This window comes from Talpa occidentalis, unplaced genomic scaffold (assembly GCF_014898055.3).
Source record: "Talpa occidentalis isolate TD23 unplaced genomic scaffold, MPIMG_talOcc4v2.1 talOcc4.2, whole genome shotgun sequence".
Lineage (NCBI taxonomy): Eukaryota > Metazoa > Chordata > Mammalia > Eulipotyphla > Talpidae > Talpa > Talpa occidentalis.
In genome coordinates this window covers 111328596-111341262 of record NW_023602073.1, presented here as the reverse complement: position 1 = coordinate 111341262, position 12667 = coordinate 111328596, and the positions used below count along the sequence as shown (strand labels likewise).

At 42.3% G+C, this 12667-nt stretch overlaps 1 protein-coding gene across 3 annotated transcripts in view; it reads left to right on the top strand.

The window, feature by feature from the left end:
- The window catches only part of METTL24 (methyltransferase like 24), a 96269-nt gene that overhangs the window by 23931 nt on the left and 59671 nt on the right, over window positions 1-12667 (top strand). For 2 of the 3 annotated variants that reach the window (XM_037520219.2, XM_037520222.2), the window contains exon 2: window positions 7959-8057. In XM_037520219.2, coding sequence (XP_037376116.1) covers window positions 7959-8057 — 99 coding nt within the window. Of the gene's footprint in view, window positions 1-7958; window positions 8058-12667 lie in introns of those variants that run through there. The other variant, XM_037520220.2, reaches the window with a different exon arrangement.

The window sequence follows — 12667 nt, the reverse complement described above, 5'->3', positions numbered from 1 at the left end:
CTGGTGAATTCTCTCACCCTCCCGCGCTTCTGACTATACCCCCAGTGCTTGTATAAATAAATAAATAAATCTTTTTAAAAAAATCACTTTTTCTCTCCAGTATTCAGACTAGATATTGCCTATTGATCTATCTTAAAGTTCACTGGCTCTATGTCATGTCCATTCTGCTGTGAAGTTCATCCACTGAGATTTTTATTTTGGTTATTATATTTTGCAGTTCTAAAATTTCCACTTAGCTTTTTATGCCTCCTATTTCATTTCTGAGACTATCTTTCCATTGGTTTTAAGAGGACAACTCTTACTCCTTGGAATATTTCTGTAATACTTGCTCTAATTTTTTATCAAATAATTGCAACATTGGTTGATTGCTTTTTCCCCCACACCAATTAGAATTTTCCTGTTTATTCATATTCTGAATAGTTTTGGATTATACTATGGAGATTTTGAATATTATATTATGAGACTCTGAATTGTGATATGTTGATAATTCTTGTTGATATAGTTGTTTAAAGGCAATTGATCTGTTTGGGTTTAGACCTCAAGTTTCAGTCAGCTTTCTATGGATTGTGATTTCAAGATCAGTTCCGTTTTCAATATCTTTGCATTGTTCTTCATCTGCACCTTATGCTTGACACTCAGCCACCAGTCTGGAATTTGGGCAGAGGTCTGTCTGTTAGCAGGTTTCTGAAAGTCTTTCATATGTTTACCAGGATCAGATCCATGCATCCTGCAGTTCAGGGGTGAGTCCAGGATGTCATAAAACACTTTATGGGGTTGCTTCCTTCTCAAGTTTAAGGCCAAACTATAAGATAAGGGAGACAAAATATCCAGTGGGCAGTCACTCCACTCTCTTGGGGCCATAGCCTCAGATGGAGAGGAAGTTTCCCTTTCCTCAGTTTTAGGTACCTGTTACCCTTGCTGTGTCTTCTTCTATCACAGTGGGTTTAGCTGGGAGAAAAGGGAAAATATAGAAGAGGAGAACTGGAGGATTCCTCACCCCCGCCCCTCGTACACACTCTTTCTGAGTATTAGGAGACTCTTGCTTCCTTTAGCCCGAGTTGGGGAACTTCTCCTGAAGCACTAGGGCCCTGCCAGTAGCCACTTCCAGTGTGAAGCTGCCTTGAGTGGGGTATTTGGAGTGCTGGTCTTCTTTCCCAATTTGCCTGCTAGAATTTTCTTTTTAGAGTCCTCAAATAACTGCTCTGTGCACTCTATCCATGCTTTTTAACTGTATTCAGTGGGAGATACAGGGTGGGGATGTGTTTAACCATATTAACCAGAACTGAAACTGAGATTCTTTTCTTTAAATAAAATTTGCAGAATGTACCCAAATTTTAAATGTCACCATGAAATGTGTAGCTGACCCCTGCTCTTTCTGAAGTAGGGACAACTGAGAAAAGGATGATTATGTTAGACCACTGAAGGGAAGGCATGTGATCTTCTGCCCCCCTTCTCTCCTCCCCTACTTCTCAGAGCCCCACCCACACTCTGGGAAACCTGACAGCCAAGATTGTTAAAGGGCATCCCAGACAGGCGTTGGCTGGTGCTCACACCCTCTCAGCTGTGGTTGGTTCGGGTCTGTGCAGGTACCCTTTTGTGTTCTCTCTCCCCCAAGATCTCCCTCAATCTCCCATCTCCTTTAAAAAAGGAATAAAAGGAATAAACAATTTCCTCCCATCGTTGGTTCCTGCCCACTAACAGCTGCTCTTAATTAGCACAAAATTGCAGTAAAATTGCTAAATAAATATATTTTACTTGTTTGGGGTTGTTTCTTCCAGAAAACTTAGGCTTCCCCAACATGAACACATCAACACGTGTTCAGGGTATTGTTCAGCATGACTTAAGGATTCACAACCTCTTTCTTTTTCACAAGCCCTAATGTAGAGAATCAATTTTTAGCCATCTTCCCCAGCAGAAAAATTGCAGGTTCTAAAATCTTTAGGAGCTTCCTCGCTGTGGGAATGTGTATTTGGGAGTACTGGAACTTTATGAAGATAGCCCAAGCTCTGCATCAATTTTTTTTTTTATCACAATAAAGAAAGAAATCAATCATCATACAGTTTCACCTCCCAAAGAACTGTAGTCTTAACACAGAGGAACGGAACGTTAGAAACTTTCTTTTGGCTTATTTTAGATTTGAGATTTGCACCCAAAAATGTTTAAAATGCTTGTGTAAAACTTGCTTTTACACTGGTGGTGACACTTTTCTTAGTTTGATGATTTCTGCGTGGGCTACATGAGATCATTCATGAGTGTGGGGGAAACTGCGTGTGAAGGAGGGAGCTGTGACTCCAAATTTCATGACAAAGAAAGCTCTTGCATAAGGCCGAATCCATGCCTCTTTTTTCTAGGTCATGGGTGGGTCTGCTTTTCTCTTTATTTTTGAAAAATACTACCGGTTTTGCTTGGGGCTTATGATCTTGAATTAATATACTTTTATCATGTGCAGAAGTGTTGGCTATGAGGCAAGAAAGTATAATTTAACAGATTGTTTTATTCTTTGCATTATCTTTAATGGTAAAATCTTGGAATTCAGTATCATAGCTTGAAAGAATCATTTTTTTAAGGAAACAAATTTAATGCTGAAATAATAAATTATAAAAATATCTGGAAGCCTCTTGGTTGTGCTTGTTGCAGTCTTTTTGAGCCAGATCCTATATCTGTGGCTTGCTGGATTGACTCAGTAGTCACTTTTTACCCTTTGGAAAAAAAGATATGTGTATTTGGGAGTACCGAAACTTTATGAAGCTATCCCAAATACTCCCAGCAATTTTTTTTATTACAGTAATAGAAATAAATCAGTCATCATACAATTGGTCTGTAAAAAATGTATGTCTGTAAAAAAGGTGATGTCTGTAAAATAGTCCTCAAACAAAATGAGTTAATTTTGTATAGACGCTTTTTAATCTTTAATCTGAGTTTGGGGGGATTTATTATTATTTTTTTTGTAATCAAAACATTTGCCTCTCATTAGAAGAAGCCAGCTTGCTTTTCAACACACATTTCCTGGAGAAGGTGCCAGATAAGACCTTCACAAAACAAAATAGGGGCTGCTTCCTTTCCTCAGAGATCTGGACCCTGCCCTCCCAGAGCCACTTGTCACTTTGGAGCAGGGGCTCCTTTGTGTGGGTGGCCTGACGGTTTAGGGGCGGTTTGGGGGGCAGGATCACAGATTTTAAAAGAGGAGAGGGACCCCCATATCAGGAGCTTGGGCTTCTTGGTGGCAACTCATTTGTATCTATTTGTTTTGCCATTTCAAATCAAACCTGCTGGGGGCAGACAGACCAGCCCAAAGGGTGGTACCTCTACACCTGCTTAAACTGCTCCTTTAGTCACCAAGAGGAAGGGCGGGGGGCTGGCAGACAGGACTGGGAACCCATGTTCCCAGCAGTCATGGGGGTAGCCTTTTTCTGTCACTTGATACTTGCAGCACATGGATAACAGTGCGCCCTGGCATTTCTGAAATTGTTTGGAATAAAATCATAATGATAATTTTTTTCAAAGAAAAAGATTTTTCTTGATTTTTTGTTATTTATTTATTTATATATATTTGGCCTTGATATATTAAAGATTGGTCATAGGTGTTTTAAGGTGCTCAGAGAATTCTGTTTTGGGATTTTTGGAAGGACAAATATTGATGAATGCACCAGAGAATTAAGACAAATGATAATTGAAAGAGATGATAAAAGCTAGTGATTTCCTTGGGGGAGATAATCATGAACTGCTGTCAGACTGATGCCAGTAAGAACATTGCTTTATGTGATATGTTTTTTAAACAGCGCAACTGAAGCAGTAAGCTAGAGCTCTTCTGAGGGCATCTATTTGCTAGTTGTTTCTGTTATATCGCCACCTGAGACCCCTCAGCTTACATTATTCACTGTTTCAGCTGCTGTTTAGCTTCTTTGTGGTTGGTCAACACTTGTGAGAGTGAAATGAGAAATATCAGATTGCCAGAGAATACTGTTTGTGGATCTTTAAGAAGCTTCTGTAGTTCCCCCATACAGTCCCCCCACTACTGATCTGTAAAGTTACTTTTGTGTCTTAGCCTCAGTTATGTGTTTCTGTTGTATTTAAGGTATCTCTTTAATGAGGCTTTTGGGCTTCCAGCAATGAAGACTGTTTCCCAGCCTGCATTTGTATTTTCTGGCATTTATTTTGGAGTAGCATTTGGTTCCTTCCTCCTTTTTGTGCCCCCATTGTACCCTGCAGAACTTTCTGTCAGAGCCCCGGCAACACATATTGGATTTATTGGTTTATATGTATTGCATTTATTGGTTTACGCATATTGCATTTACTGTGCCCTATAAAAAACTCTAATACAAGGTTTGGTATAAGGCACACACATCCACTGAGTGAAAGAATCACCTCCTGGTCAAGTCTCACAGCCTCCTTCCACAGGATGCTGTGCAAGAGACCTTCCCTGTGCCACTTGGCATCCACTCTCCACTCTGCTCCTCCTGCTCGCTCCTTGGGAGGCTGACCTATGTGCCACACTCACAGCCTTCCCTTCTCTGCCTGCTCCTGGGGTCTCACAGCGTTGACTCTGTTTATATAGCAAAGATTTTCTCCATACTGTTTTCCTCTTTGGGTCCCACAAATTCCTTCCTGTCTTTGAAGGAGTTCTCTGGAGTTAGTAGCCACAGGTATTGCAATTTTCCTTATTAATTTTCTTAAGCCCCGCCTGCACCTTTGTAAATGGTCTCTTATTTATTAAATTCTTCTCAAATTAGCTGGTTGGAAGAGCCCACTCTATTTCCTGTGGAGACCCTGACTGATATTTGCTCGAGTAGCTCAGATGGCAAAATTGGTTATAATCTAGATTTTATAATCTGCCCTGCTTACATTATTTCAAGCAAACACTCTCTTCTAGGCCAATTTAGAATCCAAATTAGGTCAATTTAATCTAAATTAGAATAAAGTAGAGGAGGGGTCAGCAAACTACAGCCTGGCTGGGCAAATCCAGCCTGCCGCCTGCTTTGGAGTTTTACTGGAATATGGCCATGCCCATTTGCCTACTTACTGTCTGTGGCTGTTTTGAGCTACACAGGAGGTAAGGAGTTACAACAGAAACTGGACAGCCTACAAAACCTAAAATAGTTGTTCTTTGACCTCAGTAGGAAAAGTTTACCAATTTAGAGGAAAACCACAACATGTGAACTTTATTATCATTTTTATCAGGAGGCACCTGGGTCAGATGCTGGGATATATGTGAAGGATCCCCTGACAGAGAGGTGGGAAGTTTTGAACCCCAGGCCTGGATCAGCTTACACAAAGCATCCCCGTGTTGACAACCTGGGAAGGCATTCTTTGTAGTTGGATGCAAAAAGAATGTGGGGTCCTCCCCCTGTGGCGCAGCGGGGTCCCACAGACCTCTCCTGTCTCGCCCCCCCTCTGCTCACCTCAGCACTGCTTTCATTCAGGTCCTTTTGCCTGTTCTCCTGTCTCTGGTGAATCCTCTCACCCTCCCATGCCTCTGGCCTGTACCCCAGCTCTTGTATAAATAAAATAAATCTTAAAAAAAAAAAAAAAGAATGTGACTAAGCAAAACTAGGAGCTGTTTGTATTTAAATGTGCTTTTAATTTATGATTTCATGATTAAGACTTTTCCTGCAAAGAATGGCTCCCCCTCATGTTTCAACTTTTCCCTTTCAAAGTTACTTTATATCTATCATTCTCCCCCACTACATTGTGAGTGCGTCTTGGGAGAGTCCAGTATTTCATTCATATCTGTTGACCAGTACCTGGCACACAGTGGCTGATGCGCCATAAATATTGTTTGATCAAATGGCGACAAAATCTAATTCAGAGAAGGAAAGAGGAAATGGGGGTGGAAGGCTGACTGAGAAGATGGATGGTGCGTGTTTGCAGGCTACCTCAGACTAGAGCTTCAGCTTGCTCAACCTTCACAGAGCAAGAACAGCTATACGAAAAGGCCGTTTTCCCAGAAAAGGTGCCCCTTCGGGAAGACTGACTAATAATTTGCAGGACTCAGTATAAAACAAAAATGTGTTCAGAAATTATTAAGAATTTCAAGGGTCAGCAAAGCATAAGCCAAGAACAGGTCCTTCTAAGGCTGTGCAGGTTGCAAACCTGTGAAAACGACCCTGGCTTAAGGACTGCTGGAAAGGCAGCCTGTGGGAAATCAGTGAAGGCTCTTGAGGCCTGGAGGACTGCAGGGTGCTCAGCTACTGCAGGATGGCATAGTCTCCAGGCTCCGGGGACTCTGCAAAGATGTGAGTCTAATTCTGCTTGAGCTGGGACAGCACTTTATTCATCTCAGAACCTCTCACAGAATGTATTCCTCTTCCCCAGGCCCACAGAGCTGGCTTCCCACGGACTCACCACTCTGCCTTGCTTTGGTTCAACCCCAGGTCACTTGGGCCATGTCATCTAGGGACAACAAAGCAAGTGGGCGTTTGGTGTTTTATTAAAATCACACCATATATTATTACTTTACTACTTATATGTTGTTGATGGAGTAAACACTTTAAAAACTATACATAGATTTTTTTTTTAAGTAAAAAATAAAACATATTTGTACTAAAGCATGTCAGGTCTGGCCTGCTTAGATGTTTCTTTTTTGGGTCATAGTTTCTGCCATCACACACATCTTAGTCTGCTTGGGCTGCCATAACATAATACCACAGACTGGGTGACTCATGAACAACAGATGTATATTGCTCAAAGTTGTGGAGGCTGAAAAATCTCAGATCAAGGTGCAAACATGGTTGGGTTCTGGTGAAGGCCCTCTTTCAAATTGCCTTCTCTTTTGTTCTCACATGGTGGTAGGGGCTAGGGGCTTCTTCAGGGTCTCTTCAGAAACTTAATCCCTTTCATGAAGATTCTACCCTCATGACCAAAGCATCGCCCAAAGCCCTCCCTCCTAGTCCATCACACTGGGCATTAGGAGCTCACCATATGAACTTGGGGGAGACACAGACTTTCAGACCATAGTAATATTTGACTGAAGAACAGTGTATATACATAATGGTCCCTTTGTTTTTTCTCCAGAGCCCTCCACTGACCCCTTCCTCGCTGCAAAAGGGGGTTAGGGGCCATCCTGCCGACTGCAGGAACCTGTACCAAGACACCCAAAGTCTTTACTGACACTAGACATTCTCTGTACCTGCTGTTGGGGAGTTTCTCCTGCCCTCAGTCCTTTCCCACCCTCTGTCCTTGGAATCACAGTGAGCCTCTGGGAGGCTGAGGCAGGTGAGGTGGGCACACTGAGCTCCAGCACAAACATGACTGGGGCTTCCTTGACCCCATTTTTGTTTCTTCCAAACCCTGGCCTTTCTGCCACCCTTGCTACCAAAGGGAGCTCAGGGTTCTAACCCTCTGTTCACAGGAGCTTCTCAAGGCCTCTGGGGAGAGGTGAGGGCTGCCTCACTGCTGGAAGGCTGCCCTTACCAGCCCTGGGGATGACTGCTTTGGGGTCCTCGCTGCAGAGGTGATCTCTGTAACCCTGTGGGCATCTGCCTAGTCTTCCTGTGCTGGGGAGGATCCCCAAGTCTCCTGAGAATTTCAGGCTTTACAGTGCAGCAACAATAGCAACAACAAACTGGCCCTCAAGGGGCACATGTTTCTGAAGCCTCAGCTTTAGAAACCATCAGAGATAGGGGGATATGGGTGTGGCACCTTGCAATACAAGCTGAAGTTGGGCAGGCCTGATGGGGTCAAATAGAGTTTGTGTTTAATCAGAAGCTCTAGATGTCCCCAGACCTTTCAGTTTCTGCATAACCTGGTAGCTGGGCTTTCTCAGGCTTCATTTGTCTTCCTGTGACTGATGCAGACTTAATGACAACAGCTCCAACCAGCCCCTTGCTATCTTCATCGTGTGCACAGACGTTTGTTTTGCAGGTGGTTAGCAGCCTGGCCTATTTTTACCCTATCCTTCCCACCCCCACCCCCAGCTCCTTGTTCCATACACACCACCCTATGTTTTCTGTCTCTCCTAGGGTCCCCGGTGGCATATAGATCTCCAACCTTGGGCAGGCCCTGCCCAGTCCCTGGATGAAGAAGCCTTGAGGTTCCTGAGATATATCAGCACCACCCAGGTTGTATTTCATGCTCGTGTGGATTTGGAGATGATGTAAAAGATACTGATTGCTCCTTTTAAAGAAGGATTTGTCAATGAGGGAGTGGGGAACTTCTCAACAACTCATGATAGAGTCTTGATAGGGACTTGGTTTCTGTGGCATTGCTCTTTAAATTTATCTATTCACTTCGAGGCAGATAAGATGCCTTCCATTTGCTTCAACATCTTCTCCCTTCCAGGAGTATCGTCATCCTGAAATGTTTTAATGATTCATCTCAACGTGTTTTAAAGATCCACTTTAGAAAATTGCTTTGGAAAGAAACCATTTGAAGTGACAGATTCGTGCCCATGAGTAGGCAGTCAAGTGTGTCACAAAACAAAACTATCATCTGGAGGCTCAAGCTGCATTTTGTATTTGGAGGAATCTGCCTTTTTGCTTTTGTGCCACAGAAACTTGGCAGACAGGGACGCGCTAGGCCAGAGAGCAGGGGGATTTTCCAAGGCGAAGATAATGAATCCAAAGGCTCTCTATTCCTTGGGCACTTTAAATCATTACCGAGCAACGTCCTTTATTAGTGACTTAATGCTTTGTGGCAGCTCCTGCCCAGCTCCTTAGGCCAAGTTAGTGCTCCTAGCAGGCAAAGACTGTCATTTAAGGAGCATCTGTGACTCTTGACACATTCATCAGGAGAGTCTATTCTCCAGTAGCCTGATCTAAGGGAAAGAGGGACTTATGAGGAAATGAGGGCCTGAGGGAAAACTTTGCCCTGAATTAAAAGGTGCTAATGAAGTAGGAATGCACATTGCCTGTGGGATGTGCCCAGGTCTGCTCAGGAATCTGCACTGGGGAGCTGGGGTGGCACAGGGGATCTCTGGTTCCTTTGCTCTCCCTTCAGCCCAGTTCCTGGCATTCTGCTCCATTGAAACCTGGCTGGCAGCAAAGGCCATTTTTCATCCATGGGAGAGAATATATTTCTAGATCTCTGAAAGGCCAATGCAGGGGTAAAAGAAAGTCTCATTTCTCATATGATGCAGTCAGACAATCAGGGATTTTGATATATGTCACCTAGACCTGGAAGTAAAAGCCACTGACTTCATCATTCATCATGAAGATAGTATGATACATTGCTCCCTGTGCTTTACATAATTTCATCTTATTTTGCTGCTGCAAATTAATTTGGTGGATTTATATAGACTTAATCAAAATGCTGAATTTTTTATTTTATGGCTTATTTTTACATAAAGGATAGGAAGCTGCACTCTTAACTGCAACTTGAGGAAGCCCTTAAAGGCCCAGAGACAAATGAGAGTTGTTAACTTTATGAGTTGAGTTTGACCAAGGGAAAGCCTCCAATTCCATTTTAAATATATTTCAGTTTAATGTTCTATAGCTTATAGAAAGGTGTATTTACTTAGAAGAAGCTCATAAGGCATAAAAGGGTTATTCCAAGGCCTCTACATATTTCTCGTGAGTTATGGGAGAAAAATTCTTTTTTTAATTTCTGCATACAAGAACTGGGCCAGAGTTGCAGGAGGTGAGAGAATTCACCAGAGAGAGTGGGAGCATAACAAGCAGATCTACTGAAATACACTGCTGAGGGGAGCAGCAGGAGAGACAGAAGAGGTCTGCTGCACCTTGTGGGTTAGCTCCCTGGCTGGGGATCGAACTCATGCCGCAATGGCTGGCCATAGATTGATAGCACTGAGACTTTAACCCCTGTGCCGCCAGCGAGGCCTAGAAAAAAATTCTTTAAAAAAATACTGCGATGTAGTCTGTTGTTGTGGCCCTGGGCAATTTATTTGCTTTTTTGGCTCTTGCTGTCCTGATCTTGAAAAAGAAGAGATTGTATTTTTTTTCTTGGGGTCCTTCCAGTTTTGTGAGTTTGTACTGTACTGAGAATAGTGTAGGATTATTACTAACCAAGTACTTTTGAGTACTCGCCACATGCCAGAAACTGTTTCAGGCCCTCTGGATACAGTCTCTGCCCTCAGGCAGCTAACAGACTTGTTTAGAAGACCAGTCAATAGACATATAATTGTTACTCAGCTTGATGAATACAAAAATCAGGATCTGGTTGTTGAAGTTCACTAGAAGGAATTTTGTGCCCCTGAAAGAATAAGGCAAAGATTCAGGCCTCTCAATGGTTTTGTAACCTGCTGTCATTTTACCCAGGAAAAGTCTTGTGTTTTCTGTGTACTTCTAGGTCATGAGGAACTGGTCAGAGATCACACTAATTAGTGGCTAATCAGAATCTTTCACTAACTAGTGCTCCCTCTACCTCTCTAAGTAATGCAGAGATTTTGACTGGTTTGGGGGCTTATGCCTCATTTAGAACTCATCTTGACAATGAGAGCCTACAAAACTAGCAGAATATTAGAGTCACTATTACTGCAAAATTCAGTTAGCAGTTAGCCGTAGTGAGTCATAATGGGCATGGAAAAATCCTCAAGGTACTAAGCAAATTCCGCCCCCATTCTCTTTTGCTACTTTGTGAAATAAAAAAATAATTTTTTCCCTGAAATCTGTGTTCAGGCCTTTACAGCAAGACCCATCATTTTAATATCTTCGTCATCGATGCATTCATTCCTCAACTTGGCAAGGCATTATTTGTTGAACACCTGCTCTGTTGCTGGCATTGACTTGGACAACAAATCTGAGTTAAATACCTATACATATTAATAAACAGCTAGGGGGTAAGAGAGTTATGTATTCCCTAGCAGGGTGTACAGAGGGTTGGGGGTGCTTGCTCAGGCCTAGGGAGCTCAGGAGCAGAAGGGCAGAAACACGGAGCAGTGTGGCATTAGACTGCAATGGAGCTGGAGCTTCTGCACTTGTTCGTTGTGACCCTGGTGGCATGGCTGGGATCCTGCATTTTAAAGTGAAACACGAGAGGATTTGGGCAGAATGTGCAGAACATCAAGCTCAGTTTAGTTAGGCATTATTTTTTAATATGAAAGACCATGATTGCATCGCAGTGTTCTGGAGTCAATGAGACACCGCCTGCTGCTAACAAGAAATGGTTAACTTATAAACACACAGTGCTCTGTTCTACGGAAAGGCTCCAGATCCAGCTTTTTATGGCAACCCCCAAACCATATGCCTCCAGGAAGCATGCCTTGCAATACAAAATTAATCTAAGCAACAGTTGTGTTTTAAAAAAGAAAAAAAAATGTTACAATCTCTCTCTCTCCATCCATCCATCACTATCTGGTCACCGACCTATTTTCTATTTGTAAGAATAACATAGGAACAGAGACTGCAGATATGGAACTTACAACTTTATAATAACAGTAGCTATTATATATACACACACATGGATTGGGATAAAAGCAACAAAAATATAATTTTAAACTTGAGACTTTCAAAATCATGACATTATATAAACATTTAGTCGATCATTGACGAAATTCTTGCCCAAAGTCCTCAAATTTTAAGCCTCCCTTTGCCAGATTGTACTTATGGGTTGGTAGATAAGCCATTCAAGCTTTTGAGATATAAAACAAAATGAAAATAAATGGGATCCCTTTTAAAAAAAAGATTTATTTATTTATGTATACAAGAACTGGGTTGTAGGCCAGAGGTGTGGGGGTGAGAGAATTTACCAGAGACAGAGTGGGGAGCAGAACAGACAGACTGACTGAAATACACTGCTGAGGGAGCAGCAGGCAAGACAGGAGAGGTCTGCTGTACCATGTGGGTTATCTTCTTGACCAGGGATCGAACTCAGGTTGCAGTGGCTGACAATAGCTTGGTAGCGTTGTGTCTTTAACTCCTGTACCACCTGGGAGGCCCTAAGTGGGATCCCTTTAACTTAAACAACTTAAACAAAAAGCATTTTAGGAGATATTTTTGTCTTAGAGGCTATTTTCCTTCGTCCAGGCCTAATTTGCTTTATGTGGCTAAAATTACAAGGTGAATTTGAAAGAGAGAAGAGAGAACATAATTATTGGAGCAGGATCTTAACTGGGAGTTACTGCCCTCACTTGTTTTCCTTGCAGGAGAGTTTATGGAAGCCCTGGTTATAAATCTTAAGAATAAAATTTGAAAAATCAATATTTAATTAATTTTTAGGAGTAGAATTTTAATGAGTTGTTTTCAAAAGCTACTATCTGTCAATGAGATGGTTAATGAATGGCTAAAGTGGAAAAACTCCTGTGTCTTATTTTTGAGCTAGGAGAGGAAAGGAAACATTAGCAGAAAGGTTAAATGAATGTCTTTCCAATAAGGGGAAGGAGAAACAGAAAGAAGGAGAGATGCTTAAATTTGTCAACCTTAATAGAATAAAACCCTACTTGCCAATGTTGGCAAAGGAGGAGCAGCTGAGCCTCAGACCCCTGGATCTTGATGCTTAGTACTTACTTGACTCTTGGAGGCCTCTAGCTAATTGTCAGTACCCACCTTGATGGCCCTTTCTTAGGGGTGAGGTTGAAGGGGCTGCTATTTTCAGCTTAAAGCTCAGGTTTAACCTCATCCCCTAATTTGCTTAGGTACAAATAAGACCAGGTTAGAATATTATCTGTGGGGTTTTACAAACTCTTCCAAAAAACTTAACCCCCTGCATCAGAAACACCTGCCCAGAATCATGTGGGGGGAACTAATAAAAACGCACATTCCAAGTTTCCCTGGTG